This window comes from Arachis ipaensis, chromosome B1 (genome assembly GCF_059453495.1).
Source record: "Arachis ipaensis isolate K30076 ecotype BB chromosome B1, ASM5945349v1, whole genome shotgun sequence".
Taxonomy (NCBI): domain Eukaryota; kingdom Viridiplantae; phylum Streptophyta; class Magnoliopsida; order Fabales; family Fabaceae; genus Arachis; species Arachis ipaensis.
In genome coordinates this window covers 137,854,518-137,873,862 of record NC_142436.1, presented here as the reverse complement: position 1 = coordinate 137,873,862, position 19,345 = coordinate 137,854,518, and the positions used below count along the sequence as shown (strand labels likewise).

The 19,345-nt window shown below is 37.7% G+C and overlaps 1 protein-coding gene across 1 annotated transcript; it reads right to left on the bottom strand.

Annotated features, from left to right (window-relative positions):
* Positions 1 to 8,900: 8,900 nt before the first annotated feature.
* On the bottom strand, positions 8,901 to 12,073 carry LOC107635836 (protein NRT1/ PTR FAMILY 4.3). The gene is made up of 4 exons (XM_016339400.3): positions 11,751 to 12,073; positions 11,369 to 11,586; positions 10,780 to 11,217; positions 8,901 to 10,093 (listed from the first exon to the last, which is right to left on the bottom strand). Exons 1-4 carry the CDS (start codon positions 11,878 to 11,880, stop codon positions 9,146 to 9,148), a joined length of 1,734 nt encoding a protein of 577 aa, XP_016194886.1. The 5' UTR covers positions 11,881 to 12,073; the 3' UTR covers positions 8,901 to 9,145.
* Positions 12,074 to 19,345: the final 7,272 nt, after the last annotated feature.

Below are 19,345 nucleotides of genomic sequence, written 5' to 3'. Positions count from 1 at the left end.
GAGGAAAAGGCCGAGAAGTTCACACAATAGAGCTCGGAGGAGCAAGGGCTAAAGAAGAGCTACGACCACAGCCAGGAGGAAAAACCGAGGAGGTACAGGTTGGCGAAGAGGAAGGGAAAGATACTCACATAGGAGCCAACCTAGGGGAAACCCTAAAACAAGGGTTGACTAAGCTCCTAAGAGATAACTCCGATCTCTTCGCCTGGAAGGCCTCCAACATGCCAGGGATAGACCCCGAGCTCATGTCCCACAAGCTTTCGGTCTACTCGGGGTCCCAACCTGTACAACAAAGGAGACGCAAGCTCGGCCCGGAACGAGCCCTGGTAGTAGAAGAGCAAGTACAGGCACTCCTAGAAGACGGCTTCATCAGAGAAGTCAAGTACCCAACATGGCTAGCCAATGTAGTGCTAGTCAAAAAACAAAATGGCAAATGGAGAATGTGCGTCGACTATACCGACTTAAATAAGGCCTGTCCCAAGGACCCTTATCCACTGCCAAGTATTGACACCCTAGTAGACTCCAGCTCGGGGTATCAATACTTGTCGTTCATGGACGCCTACTCGGGGTATAATCAAATCCCGATGTATGAGCCAGACCAGGAGAAGACGTCATTCATCACGCCCAGAGCTAATTTCTGCTACGTGGTCATGCCATTTGGATTGAAAAATGCAGGGGCCACATACCAGAGGCTGATGAATAAGGTGTTCGCCTCTCACCTTGGAAGCCTAATGGAAGTATACGTCGACGACATGTTGATGAAAACCGAAAAAGAAGTTGACCTCTTGTCAGATCTCTCATGAGTCTTTGACACTATAAGGTTACACGAGATGAGACTAAATTCCACAAAGTGTGCCTTCGCGGTAGAGGCAGGAAAATTTCTAGGGTTTATGCTGACACAAAGAGGGATCGAAGCAAATCCCGATAAGTGTAGAGCTATCCTGGAGATGAAAAGCCCGACTTGTTTAAGAGAAGTCCAACAACTGAATGGCTGACTTGCAGCCCTCTCCAGATTTTTGGCAGGATCAGCACTAAAATCCCTTCCGCCGTTCTCCTTATTGAGAAAGGGATGTCAGTTCGAATGGACTCCTGAATGCGAGGAAGCGTTCCAGGAGTTCAAAAGATTCTTGAGCCAACCTCCTATTCTGACCCGACCTATAGCTGGAGAAGACCTCGTCCTATACTTATCTGTAGCAGACAAGGCCGTCTCATCGGCCCTGATAAGAGAAGACGAGGCCGGTCAGTACCCAGTATATTTCATCAGTAAAGTTCTACAAGGCCCTGAGCTAAGGTACCACAAACTAGAGAAGTTTTCCTACTCCTTAGTAGTAGCCTCACGAAGACTACGGCCTTACTTTCAAACTCACACAATAAGAGTCCGCACGAACCAACCCATGAAGCAAATCCTCCAAAAGACGGATGTTGCAGGGAGAATGGTTCAATGGGCAATTGAGCTCTCCGAGTTCGACTTGAAGTATGAAACTCGGACGGCGATTAAAGCCCAGTGCCTCACCGACTTCATTGCAGAATACACAGAAGACCAAGAGGAAAAACCAACTACATGGGAACTCTATGTAGATGGATCCTCAAACAAAACAGGAAGTGGTGCAGGCATAATACTGGTGGATGAAAGAGGAACCCAGATAGAGGTTTCCCTCAAATTTGAATTCCCAGCTTCAAATAATCAGGCAGAGTATGAAGCCTTGATTGCTGGATTGAAGCTGGCAGAAGAAGTCGGTGCTACAAAGGTGATGATATACAGCGACTCGCAAGTGGTGACCTCCCAGATAAGTGGAGAGTATCAGGCAAAAGACCCAAACATGAAGAGGTACTTGGAAAAAACTCTAGAACACCTTGGGCGCTTTGCAGAAACCGAGGTCAAACACATAACTCGGGATCTCAATTGCAGAGCAGATGCCCTATCCAAGTTAGCAAGTACCAAGCCAGGAGGGAATAACAGAAGCCTGATCCAGGAAACTCTCCAGGAACCCTCCGTGGTAAAAGAAAAAGACAAACAAGAGGTCCTTGAGGTAGTTGGATTAAGCCTCGGATGGATGAACCCCTTGGTTGAATACATAAAATTCGACATCCTCCCGAAGGAGGAAAAAGAGGCTAAGAAAATCCGGAGAGAAGCACAACACTACACCCTGGTGAAAAATATTCTCTACAGGAGGGGGATATCAACACCATTATTAAAGTGTGTACCAACCTCAATGACCACCGAGGTGTTAGAGGAAGTCCATAGTGGGATCTGCGGCAATCATCTCGGAGCAAGGTCATTAACCAGAAAAGTGATCCGAGCTGGATTCTACTAGCCGACCTTGCAGAAAGATGCAACCGAATTTGTGAAAAAGTGCCAACCATGTCAGATGCATGCAAATTTCCACGTGGCTCCCCCGGAGGAACTCATCAGTATCACTTCTCCATGGCCCTTTGCAAAATGGGGAATGGATTTGTTAGGTCCTTTTCCCCAGGCGCCAGGACAAGTCAGATACCTGATCGTGGGAATAGATTACTTCACAAAATGGATAGAAGCAGAACCATTGGCCAGCATCACCGCACAGAGAAGTCCGAGGTTCCTCTACAAAAATATCATCACAAGATATGGGATACCTTATTCCATTACTACAGATAATGGAACCCAGTTCACCGACTCTACCTTTAGAAGCCTAGTAGCCAGTATGAAAATCAAGCACCAGTTCACCTCGGTGGAACACCCGCAAGCCAATGAGCAAGCCGAGGCAGCCAACAAAGTCATACTGGCAGGGCTAAAGAAAAGGCTACAAGATGCAAAAGGAGCCTGGGCTGAAGAGCTCCCACAAGTACTATGGGCCTACAGGACGACCCCCCAATCCGCCACTGGAGAAACACCCTTCCGACTAGTTTATGGGGTAGAAGCCATGATCCCAATAGAAGTCAACGAGCAAAGCCTAAGAGTGATTCTCCATGACGAGATCAAAAATATACAGGGGCACAAAGAGGAGCTCGACTTGCTCCCCGAAGTCCGAGAAGAAGCCCAGATAAGAGAAGCAGCGTTGAAGCAAAGGATGGCTACAAGATACAACAAAAAAGTCATTCGAAGAGCATTCACCCTAAGTGACTTGGTCTTGATCAGAAACGACATTGGAGTCAACAAATTAGGGGAAGGAAAGCTCGCTGCAAATTGGAAGGGACCATACAAAATCAATGAAGTCTTAGGAAAAGGCTATTATAAAGTGACCGACCTGGACGGCACCGAGTTACCAAGGTCGTGGCATGCCTGTAATATGAAAAGGTACTATAGCTAAAAGCGAACTCTACTCCCTGATGTACTCTTTTCCCAACTTCATGATTTTTTCCCAAAACCAAAGGGTTTTTTCTGGAGAAGGGTTTTTAACGAGGCATCATAGTAGGGGCTAAAGGAAATAGACTGTCAAAAATCCTTAGCAGCAATAAAGTACCTCCCCAATTAATAAAGATCTTTTTTACAAATATCTCTTAAATTCCTTTGTTGTTTTCTCTTTCTACGAAACGCGCCGACTTAAGCTCGACAAAACGTGAAAATCCCATGAACCGACCTAGATGGTCGTCAGGATAAAACGACGAGGTACAAGTCGGTGTAAAGAGGTTATAAAAGGTGATCGTAAGAAACTCGGAAACATTCCGACTCATAAGTCGAAATGAAAAGACCGAGTAGAAATAGAAAACGAATCGCAAAAATAACCTAAGTCATGAAAACTCAATAAAACAAAATTGAGTATTAGGAATAACGAAAGAGATAGGGAAAAAAAACCAAGAAAAATTAAAAGGCTGTCCTAAAGATCCTTGAAACTAAAAGGTTCAGAAAGACAGACAAGCCAAAGAAAAGGTTTTCTAGAAAAGATCAAGGAGAATTCGAAAAAATCGCAATCAGAAAACCATGCACGCATAAGGTAACTTAAACCCTTATCCAAAAAGGGTATTTATTTTTTGTTAACCTAAACCCTTATTAAAAAAGGGGTATTTTTAAATGTTTTGTTTACGGCCTTATAAGGCCAAAAACAAATTGTTCAGAACATCACCACCAACACAAATAAAGAAGTTTAAAAAAGGGGAGACCCACAGGCCGGGCCCCCAAAATAGCCAACAAATTACTTTTTAGGAAGAAGAGTAGACGGATCACCACCACCAGAGTCAGGAAGAACGCCGCCAGGACCAGGAAGAGAGGCATCCATAGGAGATGAAGAGGAAGTCGGAGGAACAGTAGAAGAACTCGGAGCGTCGTTAGGGCGAGGAGGGGACTCTATGATCCTCTGCCCCCGAGTCTTCAATTCTGACTCGGAAATAATTACGGGGACAGGGGGATCCACAATGGCACCATCAATGACAACTTTATCAGGATCTAAAGGAGAAAGGTCCAAGTCAGGAGCAATGACTCCGACCTGCTCCTTAAAGATCCTCCAAGCCTCCTCAGCTTCATCAGCAATAGAGTCCTCCAACTCGGTATAGGCCTTCTGAGAATTCAACAGATCATTTTTCAGAGACACAAGATCGTCAAATAAACTTTGGTAGCTGTCCTGTGCTGTCTTCCTCAAGCCCACCTCCATGTTGCATTGGGCTTGCAACTTCCTCTCCTTCTCCCGGAGGCTATATCTCTCCTCCTTCAACTTGGCGACTTCCTCCTTCAACTCCCTCTCCTGCTCTTGATACATAAGAAGCCTTCTTTCCAGCTCCTCGACCCTCGAGGTCATCCCTAAAGAGCTGAGAGGAGTCTTCTCAAAAATATCTAAGAGTTTGCTGCAAACCCCCGCCGCCTTGAGACTCTCCTCAACCAGAGTGGTAAGGTAGTGCCGAACAGAAGCATCATCCATGCTTATACGAGCATGGGGGTAGATGTTCTTTCGGACGAATGCAAGAGCATCCGCCTTAACCTCACCAGAAGAGCCAGATTCTAAGGTCTTACGCTTCCTTTTCTCTGGCTCAGGAGAAGGTCGGGCAGAGGGGGGCGGCTGAGAGGAAGCAGAAGAAGAAATCACAATGGCTGGGAAGGAGTCCCAACGTTTCGAGGAGGAGAAGGAGGAGAGATAACCGCCCTGGCGCCACCAGTCCTGGCGCGAGACCTTGCTTTAGCCTCCTGGACTCTCTGGTAAGACTCCTGAGCGTTTGCCTTCGCCATTTCTGAAAAAATAATAGATAATAGATTAAAACAAGTCGGGAAGGTCAATCAGACAAGTCGGTAATCTAACAAACGAATAAAAGCTACCTAGCTGTGCCTGGACAAAGGTCGGGGACCCCTGGAGAAACTTTTTAGTGTCCAAGTACGGGGCCCTCCCCCACACTTCTCGGAGGAACCCCACAACGGCTGCTTCTACCTCATCCAGGTCATCCAGACCATATTTCTCGCAGGGGAGGCCTCCAGCCAGTACAAAGGAAAGCGGGGAGTAGAATTATTATCCAGAAAAAAGGGGTGGTGACCCTCTACAGCTTGAACTTTGAAAAAATAATTTTTAAAGTCATGGAAGGATTCGTCAAAAAGGGTAAAAACTCTCCGACCCTGTATGGCTCGGAAAGACACCCACTGTTGCTTATTGTTCAGCCCACTGAAGGGTTTGGTCATATGAAAGAGATAGAAAAAAATCTTCAAAGAGGTCGGGAACTCCAAAGCTTGGCTAATAAATTGATAAATTTTCAAAAAATCCCAAGAGTTGGGGTGAAGCTGGGTAGGGACAACTCGACAGTGATGCAAAACAGACATCTCAAAGTTTGAAAAAGGAAGAAAAACACCCAAACGGGTGATCATGCACTCATACATAAAGAAAAAATGAGGGGCCACCTCATTGGCCCTCCCAAAACAAACCCGGTCTTCAGGACCCGGGACTACCAACTCATACTTCGGCTCGTCCTCCTCAGAAGTACAAATTCTGTGGTGAGTACGAAGGTGGGTGATAAAATCAGTATCGACCGAGGGCTCCTCCCCTAGGACCGTGACATCAACTCACTGAGAAAGAACATCTACGGAAGCCATTTCTTTTTCTTAAAAAGGTAACAAAAACCTACAAGGGAGAAAAGAAAAGAAAAATAAAAAACACGGTCTCTAAAGGGAGGGAATACGGAACTAAAGTCTACAAACTAACCTATCTACAAAATAAAGGCATGCAAATAGAAAAGCATGTTCCAAAAAGAACTAACCTTTATCTGGAAATGAGGGTTGGAGGAAACGAAAGCCTTCGGAGATACAAGAATGCAGCACGAACGAATGAAGGGGAAATTTGAAAAATCGCAGAAACGAAACAATGAAAGAGAGGGAAAGTATTTATAAGTATGTTAGGGGCACAATGGTAAAAACGGGGCAGTCATTAAAGACGCACCGTTACCAAGGCCATTAATCCCTACGCACATCCCTAACGGACACGACGCTTGATTAGACGTAACTGTCAGAACCAAAAGGTCACAAAAAGTCACGTCGGCTTCAGACCATCACGTCGGTCCTCCAACAAGTCAGCTACAACCCCGAGTAGAATACTCGAACCCAAAATCTTAGAGAAATTGGGCTCGAGTAGGGGCACTGTTCATACCCTGGCCCAATAATAAAGGCCCAGAACCAAGCGAAAGGCCTAATCCAAAGGGTTGGGCCTCACCCAGTACCAATCTTCGTCTTAGGAAGTCGGTACTCGTCACGACTTGCTCTAAAGAAGTCGGGAACGAGGGTTAGCTGGCAGATAAGCACTCATTTGAATGAATAACTGCCCCTAGAATCTCTCTAACCACTTCCCCAAGCCATATCTTAACTTCCCTAAGATAAAGGGACGGTTAACACCCTAAAAAAGTGGCACTACTCCAACGGTGGTTATTGGTTCACCACTATAAATACACTGACACTTCTCAGGTATCTCTAAGTCCCAATACTCTCTAGACCTGCTCACACCCTTACTGACTTAAGCATTGGAGTGTCTTTGCAGGTACCACCCCCCATTCTTTCTCACGCACAAGTCGGACGGAGGGCACCGAGTTGCAGATCCGCTTGGAATCCTCCTCATCCATACGTTTGGGCCAACCAACGCCGTCCAGCCCACTAATTTCCGGTTACCCACCGTAACAATACCCAAATAGGTACTTAAGAAATTTTATTTCGGACGTTTTTGTCTCCAAACAAATTTTATTACATAAAGGTCCTTGAACTTTACAAAAGTAAGATATATAGGTCCTTTTGTCACACTTTTAATGACTTATTTGTCCAAATAAAAACTACTAGTCTGACTAAGGTAGGAACTTATGTGTTCTGTTTTTGTAAAGTTTAGGAATTTCGATGTGTAAAAAGATTTTTTTGGAGACAAAGATGTAAAATTTTTTAGAGATCTATTTAGATAGAAAAAGTCTAAGGGGTCAACACTTTTATTAAAATTTAGTTAATATTTAATCAATAGAAAAAAAGTATGTAATTCCACACCATTAGATATAATCTCACATTATTAAAAATACTAATAATAACGACTAGATGACTACAGTCTATAAATTAAAAAATATGCTAGTTTCCTAATACTATTGATTTCGTATATACTCTAAAATAAATGATAAAGAAAGAAAAGAGAGGATCACAGGAAGAGGAGAAGTGAGTGGAGCAAATAATGATAAGTTTGAAGAAGAAATGGTGTGAGTGGTATGACAAGCAACTTTTGTTGTGAGGAAGTGGGGGCCGTGGTCTCTGTGTGTTAATCTTTTGGGCAACATTATGATATACCTATCGTCCTAGGACATAGGAGGATGCCAAATTCATATACTCTTGAAAGAGGAGAGGGGGGGCTCTCTTCAGCGGTAAAAACATGTTGGAGACATGTCTCTTTACAAAAACGTACATCACTGTTCCAAACAACAACAGGCTAGTAAGTAGGAACAAACTCCCATGGATTCTCATGTGTAATCCTTCCTATCAAAATTTAATTTCTTCTGAGTTCTAAACTTGTATTCTTCAAAACATTAATATAATGGATTAGTTTGCAATTTCTTTGGTGATGCAACAAATTAACTACGCATGCATAGTGATATTACTTAGAAATTATATGTTAGGTTTCATATGCACTAGCCTCCTCTTCCTCACTTAAATGATTATGTCATTATCATTTACCCGCTTGTCTTTTAATTGGTATAGGATACATTTTAAAAGAAATTAGAAAAACTTTTCTTTGTTTAACTGGTTGATCCTATTAGTAAAATTTTGAGACTAACTTTAAACACTATAGGATTCAAAGTAAAAATTTTCTAAAAAAAAATGTTCTATTCGCATTTAATTATAAACCAATTTTTGTTTAAAAATTTGGTGTAAATAATCTTAACAACTATTCTATGTTATAAAATACATAAAAGTTTATATATATTTTACATATAAATATACGGTGACTAATTTATTAGTTAATTATTTGTATATACATAACCTTTTTAAATTCATTTGTTGACTTAAGATATGATGAATGATGATATTGCAAATTTTTTTTATACTATAAATGATGTAATAAATTTTAATTCATAATGAATGCTTACGAAAAAATACATAAAAACGTTACATAATATAGAGTACATTTTTTAAAAGAGGAAGTATAGGGAGAAAATGGAGGATCTGGACAATGTGTGCAATGAAAATTTAGAAATGTTTGATTCAGTAGGATATCAGATGTTTATTATCTCTAGTACTTGATTATTCTGGATAGTATGAGTGTATTGTGTTTGAGAAATTAATAATATTTTACTTGGATGTTCATTTTTTAACTCATATTGAGCTAAATAAATAGCTCATTGTAAACATTATACAAATAATCCATTAACTCTTTAGCGGGATTCTTTTCAAAAAACAAATTATCGATCTTTTAATTTTAGATCCAAGTCAAATATCACATGGCCAATACTTTGTCCAGGAGTGTGTAAGTCTTACAAGCCTAGCATTCCGAAAAATATATAATTAAATTAACTTTTACATTCGAACAAGAAGATCAAGTACATGAAAAATTTTCAAATACAGAGAACTAAGATGTACGTACACCTCTCCAATGGACTTCAAATTAGAGAGTAATTAGATGAGAATAATATTACATATATGGAACTACTTATGAAGTAACTAAGGTTCCAGCCTCCTTAATTAGATATATGATTATTTTTTTTCCTACAGTTCTGTATAGCTAATATATGGCATATATATATACTAAGGAATATTATTGTGATTTGCAGAATATTTATTAGAGGAGGTGTTGTCCTTGGCATCATGATGAGATGAGGATGAAGGGGATGGAGAAGAGTACCATCTTGACCAAAACAGATAGTTGAGGAAGTTGAGCAAACTGAGTGAAGCCAGCAACCAGTAGAAGAGGTCCAGCCTGTCTTGGTTGAGGTTGTTATGGTGTAACCACCCGCCGCCGGAGGACCCTGTAGTGATCTTGTTGATCAAAGAGACCAAGACAGAGCTCAAGTAGAAGCCGAAGGAGTAGGAGCAATACGTTATGGCGGTCAAGAATGCCTGCATCCCCTTCAGTGGCTGCTTGTAGAAGAACTCAATGAGCCCAACGGCGGTGAACATCTCCGAGAGGCCGAAGATCAAGAACTGCGGAGTGATCCAGAAGATGGACAGGGTTTTGCTGTGGATGACGGCAGCGTCTCTTCTCTTTTTCTCCATGAGAGCAGCAGAAACCATGGAGAAGGTAGCGAGGAAGAGACCGAGGCCTATCCGGCGGAGAGGGGAGATTCCGGACTCGTGGCCGGTGATTCGTCGGGCGAAGGGGACGAAAAAGGTGTCGTAGAGAGGGACGGCGAGGATGAGGATGATGTAAGGGATGGACTGAAGCGAGGCGGGTGGGATGCGGAAGTTTCTGGTGAGATGAGTGTCCATGGCGCTTCCTTGCTGGACTGAGAATGTCTGAAGCTGTGCTAAGATTGTGTTGAAAACAATGGTGCATGCAAATATGGGAATAACTGATAGCAGCGTCTTCACTTGCGCTACTTGCTCAACACTGCACAATCTCCATGCGCTTTCCTCCTCCCACGATTCCACTCTAATGCATGCCTTGTCCAAGAACCTGAACTTATGGCTTCCATCAAGCATTTGTGGATTAGATGGAGATAACTGCTTTCTCTTAAAAAATGCTGCTACAAAAACCTGATACAAAACATATATAATAATGGAAATTAGATTATTTTGGCGTCAAGCTTTTGATTTGCGTTTTTATTTTTTATTTTTATTTAAATATTTTTTATTTTTTAGATTTTATGAAAAAAAAAATAATAATAAAATTTTATTTTTTGTTTTTATTTTTTTACTTTTTTATTTCACAAAATTTAAAAAATAGAAAATATTAAAAATAAAAATAAAAAATAAATATACAAACTAAACACACTCTTAGTCTAATTTTGAGACTATTAACTTAATTTCTTTGGTCAAATTTTTTTAGTCTAATAATTTAATCATATATTTTATTTCATACTTTTAAAGATTGATCATTAATAATTAACTGTCAGCCAAAAACAATAACTTTTGATAACCTTCCAACATTTTTCCTAAAAGATGTTATCTTAACATTTTAGTATAAAAAATTAGTTAATATTAATTTAAAAAAATATTAAAAAATTATCATAATTTTTTTTAATTTAAAAATTTAACGACATACTTTAATATATATTTTCAGACATTGATAATAAAAAATAATAAATTTTAATAATTTTATAACATTTATGTTAATTTAAATATAGGACAAAAAATAAAGAGAAAGTATTCATGTGGCTTAATATTTCTCTTCTTGTAAAAGTATCAAGATTTGAGGTGGAGAAAGGAGAAATAAAATATACTTGAGCGATAGGAGTGAGGATGCTGCCTTGAGGGGGTTTGTTCCTGTAATAGAGAGTGCCAGAAAGGAAGCTTATCAAGGCCATAGCCATGACAGCAGCGGAGACGCCGAAGCCGACGTCCATTCCGGAGTGAGTTTGGAGCCAAACAAGAAGGGTCAAGGCAACAAGTTGTCCGACGGAGAAGGCAAAATAAGCAGCGTTGAAATAGGAAGAGAGCTTCTTCAACTGCTTTGGGTTGTCCTGATCGAATTGGTCTGCTCCATGAGCAATCATGTTTGGCTTCACACACCCGCTCCCTAACGCCACAAGGTATATTGCCACAAAGAATATCATCGCCTGAAACCCCTTTGCTTCTATGCACTCTTCCCCGCTCATTATATTGCATGCCGGTGGCTTCAACTGCGGAACATGAGCTTGCACTGACAGTAATATGAAACCCTGCATGCCCAATACTCAATTTTAATTTGTAACCTTAACCTTTCTAGGCAGAAAAGAGAAAACTAACAAAATTATATTTCTCATGCCAGCTGTATGTATGTATTGTTGGTTTTATAAAGACAAAAAATAGAGAGATAATTGAGTAGCTTACAGAAAGTTCGACAAAGGCAAAGATGAGGATGGTCCAGAAGCAGCCGAGATAAGAGTCTGAAAGGTAGCCACCGAAGAGGGCGAGGATAAAGATAGTCCCAACGAAGTTTGTTACCACGTTGGCAGACTTGGACAGTGAGAAGTGCATCTCATTCATTACATATGTTATCAGGTTGTTTCCCACTGCTGCTATTGCCATGATTTCAAATGCTTGCATCCCTTAATATATATAAAACCAGCACAAAGAATGAACTAATATAATTAATTAGGCAAATTAATTATGATTATTATTATTATAGCTAGTAGATAGCTAGTAGGTAGGTGTGACATGATATATAACTGCTAACTGAAAACTAGATCTGGAAGCAAGGAAGGGAGAATACCAAGAACGAAAGCAGCAGGTCTGAATCCGCCATGCTTAGAAGGATTGGAGGGCCTTCCTCTCCAGTCAAGGGACGTGGTGGTGTGTTGTCCTTCTTCTTCTAGGCGGCTGTTTTTGCTTTGCTGCTCCATTGGGATTGGGATTGGGATTGGGATTAGGATTTGATTAGAGAGGTGAAGCACAGCGTGTATTGCGTTGCTTCTTGAATTTATAGATGGAAGGGAATAATTGTTGTTAGAGATTTACTACTAGTCCACTTACTCACAAACGTTGACGATGACGCTGTAACTGAAAGAAAGAAAGAAAGAAAGAAAGAATCTGAGCGAAAAGGAGGGAGGGGGGACTCCCCTTGCTTTGCTTGTATTCGCACGTGTCCCACACCCTCCACTCACATACATCATCCATCCATTCACACGGTTCACGGGTGGGTGGGCTCCACTCTCTTGTCTCCACTCTACTTCTCTCTTCTCCTTTTTTTTTTTATTTAATCAGCATAATTATATACCGATGTGCAAATTATACTGACTGATGTATATAAATTTTAACAAATATAAATATAAATTATATATTTTTATATAAATACTTATAAATATAATATAAATTATTATTATTCAAATAATAATTTAAAATAATAATATTTAAATATATTAAATTGTTTGATATTTTTGTGTAAAATAATAAGTTACATATTCACAATTATTATCTATTATCCTATTAAATAATAGATTATTTAATTAAATATATAAAAATATTTAATATTTGCCATTTTTATATAAAAATATTTTAAATAATTATCTTAATTAATATACACAATTATTCTTTTCTAATAATTCATAACAGTTATAATATGTGTACAATAAAATTAATTATTAAACTAAAATATATATTAAAATATAAATTATATATTACAATATAAATTAAATTGAATATATTTATATATAAATATATGATAATTAATTGTAATATATAAAAAATATTTTTAAATTTCTAATAATAATTTTTTATCTATTTATTCTCTGGGACAAATTCGATTCACCTACATACTTTTGCATCTCTGATCTATCTTTCTCTACAACACCACCAACCATCTATAAATAAATTACTCATTTATTATTTCCCTTATTATATTATGATATGGTCAAAATAGAGTTTAATTTTATTGTTCATTTATGGATTTTGCTGTTTTTAGTTAAGAATATCAAACTACAAAATTGATGAAAACTGTTATTAATATAATTAAAATTCATCAAATAATTAATTACTTTTGTAGAAAAATCAAACATTCTCTCTCTCTCTCTCTCTCTCTCTCTCTCTCTCTCTCTCTCTCTCTCTCTCTCTCTCTCTCTCTCTCTCTCTGAGTTCAAAATTTATATTAAAACAAAAAAACTAAAATTTTAATAAAAAATATTAGGAGTCTTAATCTATTTTTTAATTATCTTCTTAATTTCTAAATAAAAAGTTTAATGTTATTATTTTGATGTTTCCAAAAATAATTTTTAAATTTGTACTCTAAATATTAGGAGAATGAGTTATAATTTTTAATAATTACTCACTCAGTAGTACTTGATGCATAAAAGATCATTTTTAGTTTGATATTCTTAATATACACCAAAAATATAAAAAATGAGTGAATTAAACTCTTCTTATTATATTATATTATATTATATTATATATATAATACATAATGAAGTACTTAAAATATATATGTGATAGAGAAATCTGAAATTTAAAATTTAATTCTGCTGTCAATACTAAGAGTTACAAAGAGTGGATTAAGTTTGATTTTTTTAGCTGCTATCGACATTGTGGGAGTTAATTATGGAGGAATTTTTTTTTTTGTTGATTAGTTTCTATATATTTTTTAATTGCTCCACTTTATTATGTTGAGCTTTTTGCTTAAAAAAAAAAAAAAAACAGCAACGACATTATTAGCTATATATAATCTGTTGTGAAAAGATTTATTCAATAATCCATATAATTTTTATGCTCAATGTTTGGTTTGGTTTTTATTCCTGCAAAAGAAGAGCAAAGAGTCAAGCCTGCTATAATCACAAGAGAGGAGGCATAATAAGATGTTGGATGAATTGCACTTTGGTGCATGGTAGAGCCGTAGAGGAAATAATCAGTAGTTCCATGTCTAACACAAGACATACTTATTTAGTTATTTTACTTTCAGTTTTATTTCTGATTTTGCATGTCTACCAACCTTAATTTCTGTTTTATTATAAGTATATACATATATAGAGACATTTTCCTTTGAACTTTCATGTACTAATTGCGAAGTAGTAATTAATAGTTTGGTGTGATACAACAAAGACAAAGAGACCAAAACAAAAGGTTGTCGGTGTAAATTATTTTAACAACAGAATGATATGCTCATGTTTTTCGAATTCATTGGCCAATCTATTCCCTTTTAAAATCCCATGTCTCTTTGTCCTTTTTGTTTCATGGGAAAAAGCAGCTCACGACATACTTTTCATATATATATATATATATATAAAATCATGTAGCTACGATGATTATGTAAATATCATTAAAATTAAAATTATATATTTTTTTATATTTAAGTAACATTTCTTTTAAATAATATTTTTCAAAAAAAATTATTTAATTCCATAAAAAATATTATTTTAATTTTAGTAATATTTTTTAAAATATTATAATTATTATAATTACCGTGATATAATCATACTAAAATAACTCCTTCTCTCTCTTTTTATATATATATATATATATATATATATATATATATATATGAATTTATTGTACTTAGCTCCATATAACTATCTCAAACACACATGATAGTTTCATTATTCACTAAAACAAAAATAGTGAATACTATCAGATTTATTATCGGAAAAATGAATATAATCCGACGGTAATTAAGTTATCGTTGGATTTTTTATCGGAAGGAACTAGACGGTATAAATCTTGCTGGTAAATATTTATCGTCGAAATTTTTTCGTCCGACAGTAATTACTGTCGAATTTTGCGACGGATTACTTGCTTAAAATACTATTTGGTTATTGACGAATTTTTCCGACGGTAATGTTGGTGCCACAATTTTTTGTTCTCGCATTATTACTGTCAGATTATTCCCTCGATAAATCTGACAGTAATGTCAATTTTTTTAAAAAAATTGTGAAATAAATGGTCAATTTTTATTTTTATTTAAATTTATTTTTACACAATTAATGGTCAATTTATAAATAATAGAAACCTATTATTTAAAATAAATTATCAAATGTTCAAATAAATTAAAAGTCAAGTAAATCAAATAAGTACAATGAAACAATAAAACGAAACACTAATCACTAAAGATACAGGTAGTCCTCATCATCATCGTCGTCGTTGTCATTTCCGTGGCCCTAATGAGATGGCACAGAAGGCAGTAATGTTTGAGTGCCAACAGCAGGTATGATGCCAGGAGCGCTCATCTGAGCCTGGTACTCCTCCATATCTGAGCCTCCATCCGCTGAAGCCGCTCTAGCTGCTCCATCCACTCCAGCCTGAGGTCATCCGTGGTCACGTGTGTGAGGATCTTCTGATATCTCTCGCGACAATCATTTAGCTCCTGAGCCTGCTGGTGAACGCTACGGGTGAGCTCCTGCACCTGCAACTTCAAATCCACGTCTTCCTCGGGCTCGACGACTAAACTGGTGGCAGAGGCGAATGATGGTCTCAATGTGGAGATGCGGAGGCTGCTGGCGAAGAACAACCACAACCCGTATATGCAGTTCTTGTACGGCACTGAGTCAGTCTTGCGCCAAACTGTATCGGGATCGGCAACTGAAGTAGCAGAGCCATCAGCAGCGTCCTCTCCACTTTGCTGAGATTGCGGAGTCGCGGCTTCTAGTCTCTGTATGTAGTACTCCTGTGTAACACTTGTTATTGTGATTAGTACGACAACTATACAATTAATCTCTAATTTTATATCAGAAGATCAGATGTATGTTTACTCACATAATGATCTTGAGACCGCTGATCAGCAAATCTCGATTTGTTCTACTTCAACATGTGAGTGTACTTGAACGTCTCCGCCAATATCACCTCATGATCCAACGACTTCGACTACACATGTTGCATTGAAACATATGACTAGTAATGATATATAAAAGAATATAACTAGGTTAATAATAAAATTAAAGAGACTACATATCAGCCTGGCCTTAGTCTTTATGAAGGTTACTGAACCGCCAGTATACTTGAATGACCTGGCCGATGCCCTGTTAGCTCTGTTGGTGAGATGCCGATACCTGAACCCCTCATCGGTCTCCCAGTGAACTAACAGAACCTTCTTTATTTCTAGGTCGGAGCCACTAAACTAGAATCAATAATCAGACACTTTCAGCAATTCAATAATCAGAAAACATAAAACACTTTCAGCCACTCAAACCTACAGCCCTAAATCCAGTAAATTAGAATCAATAATCAGACAATTTCATCAATTCAATAATCAAGAAACATGAAACACTTTCAGCCATTCAAACCTACAGCCTTAAATCCACTAAATTAGAATCAATAACTAGACACTTTCAACAATTCATAATCAGAAAACATAAAACACTTTTATCCATTCAAACCTACAGCCCTAGATCCACTAAACTAGAATCAATAATTAGAAACTTTCAGTAATTCAATAATCAGAAAATATGACACACTTTCAGCCATTCAAACCTACATTCCTAAATCCATTAAACTAGAATCAATAATCAGATACTTTCAGCAATTCAACAATAAAAAAACATGACACACTTTTAGGAAATATAGATGACTTAAAATGATACTTACCCCGTGTCGCCATCAGGCTAAATCGTCACCCTTACAATGGGAGGTGGTGGAGGGGCATCAGCTGTCTCACTTCCGTGAGAGGACTCTGGGGTTGCAGCTTCCGTCGCTGGAGGCGATGTTGCTATGGCAGCAGGCTAATGAACGGTTGGAGACGGCGTCGTCGCCGTGGTCAAAGGACGTAGTTAGGGTTAGTGACCATGATGAACAACTGGTTCGCTAAACCCACAACCTGCTGGGGTAGTTGGAGTAGAGGGAGAGGATCCATAAATCCCAGAGGTTTACCCTCCCTCTACCACAACCACGACCAGTAGGCTAATTTGCAACACATCTACCCGTAGTCATGTCTGCAAAGAGCAAAACCAGCCGTAACATAGTGAATAAACATAATTCAGACAATTTCAAACAACTTTAGCAATAATATTCAGCAATTCAATTCAATAATCGAAACACTTTTCAAAGTTCAAATTTAACTCAATTAGTGTGCCTAAGATTATTTCAACACATTTGTGAGTTAAAAATAAGAAAATAATCAACAAGAAGCTCAATAATGTACATAACACATATACTCAAAATAATATTTCTTCTTCTCTAAAATGTCACATTTTTAAGATAAAAAAAATTCATTGGATAATTGGAATAATGTCAATTTTTTCTTTACATTATGAATTCATATAAAACCAATTCAACAATCAACAAAACTTCAGCATATTCATAAACAGCAAAATTATTTTACATATTCATATTCATAAACAAATTCATAAACCAATTCAATATTGTAACCATTGCTATATTCTTATTAATATCATAAACCAATAAATACTAAAATTAACAACAATAACATCAATGAATCAACTACTTAAAATTAACATAGCATATAAAATATTAGAATAGCTGAAAAAAATTAAAATAGTTACCTGTTGTTGCAGAGGCAGAATCGATTCCAGAAGATGGACGACGCACGGCAGCGTGCAGGTAGCACAACCACAGAGGCACAGATGATGAGGGATGAGCAGTAATAACCACCCACAAAGATGGAGGAGAGGCAGAGAGAGGCACGGTGACAGGTGAGTAGGAAGCAAAGTCGAGTAGAGACGTGATGAGGGAGAGAGGCAAAGCTGGGTAGCGGCGTGGTAGGTCTGTGGTGACGGTTCTGAGAAAGGAGAAGGTGAACAATGAAGTGGCAAGGATAGAAGAAGGAGAAGAAGAAGAAGAAGAAGGGAGGGGTGTAAGCGGTGGGTGGGTTGACGGTGATGGAGAGGGGGCTGTGATGGTGGTGGTGTCGACGGCGGCAGATAGTGATGTTGGGGGGAGGGGAGGACATGGTGGTTGAGTGAGAGGAGTGAATCTCAAATGAGAGGGAAGAGGGTTCTCAATTTGAATTTACGCTCTTTTACCATCGAATTTATCGTCGAATTTTTTCAACAGTAAACCATTGCGGGTCACCAAAATACAGCGTTTCACTAATTGGTCTACCGTTGGATTTTTTCGACGGTAAATCTAACAGTAAAGGATGCAACAATTTATTTTATTTTTCCTCCAAATATTACCCGCGAATTTACCGTCGGAAACCATAATTTTCCGGTAATTACTTCACCTTACGAATTCGACGCCGTTATCACCGGTAAATCCGATGGTAAATCCGCTGCTACTCTGTGACGCTAAATCCGATGGTATACAACATTTTTTTTATAGTGATTGAAAAGCAATGAATTGAGATTAATATTTTTAGTGAAAATTAGAAAATTGATTAATGTTTTTGTTGAATTCAGAGAATATCTGACAACCTTGATGATGACAAATATTTAATTGAGGTATAATTGATTGAATGCATTAATTATATATTCCAAGTATTGTAAGAAAGATTTGATAGGTTTTGATTTTCTGCAAGCATAAGCAATCATTATAATATATTCTTACCAAAACAAGAAGGCTACATACAAAAAAAAAAGATTCTATGAATTCACAATTGAAAAATTCAATCTTAAAGATTGGCCTTCATTATATAATTGTCAATTTTTCAAGGATGAACTCAAGGAAAAGGAATCTATCATAAGCAAGAATCATGTCACATAAATTGGATAGTTACTGCACTTGATATTGATGAATAAAGAATGAAAGATTCTCTCCTCAATGCCAACGATTAAAGCATTAAAGAGTGCAAACGCATTCTGTAACACCCTACCACACAGAGCTTTACGCTTAAGTTGTAAAATAGAGGTGGTGTGGTATTACGACCTCTAAAATAATATATATATATATATATATATATATATATATATATATATATATATATATATATATATATATATATATATAATATTCAAAGAGCTTTGAAGGATAGGTAAAACAAAATCGTAAAATTAAAAGCGCAACGCTATGGAATGACGTTTACTTACGTACGAAGAAAGATTAGGTACATAAACATATATATACAAGGAGAGTAGAGGGTCAAGGTACAAAATATTCAAGCCCGCCGAGCTAACCCTACGAAGCTAAGGCTAGCTGGAGGATATACATACATACATACATATAAAATCCATAACCCAAAATACACAAAAGAAACCCTAGTGCTCCATAAACCTCCATGAGGTGCAAAAGTAAATCAAGTCTATAAGAGAGTTCTATACATAAGCATATATCTAAACAACACAAAATATAATGTCCCAAAAGACCCACTTCACTGCAAGAACTCCAGACGTCTAGCGAGGTGTCTCTCGACCTGCATCTGAAAAACACAAATATTCGTATGGAATGAGAATCAGAGGTTCTCAGCATGGTAAAGGTGCTGTATACATAAGATATAAG

Excerpts from the sequence above, each read along its gene's own strand:
- LOC107635836 (XM_016339400.3), bottom strand. The coding sequence starts at position 11,880 with ATGGAGCAGCAAAGCAAAAACAGCCGCCTAGAAGAAGAAGGACAACAC. Across the intron at positions 11,587-11,750 it reads ACCTGCTGCTTTCGTTCTTG|GGATGCAAGCATTTGAAATC; the intron begins GTATTCTCCCTT and ends ATATATATTAAG. Across the intron at positions 11,218-11,368 it reads TTGCCTTTGTCGAACTTTCT|GGTTTCATATTACTGTCAGT; the intron begins GTAAGCTACTCA and ends TTGGGCATGCAG.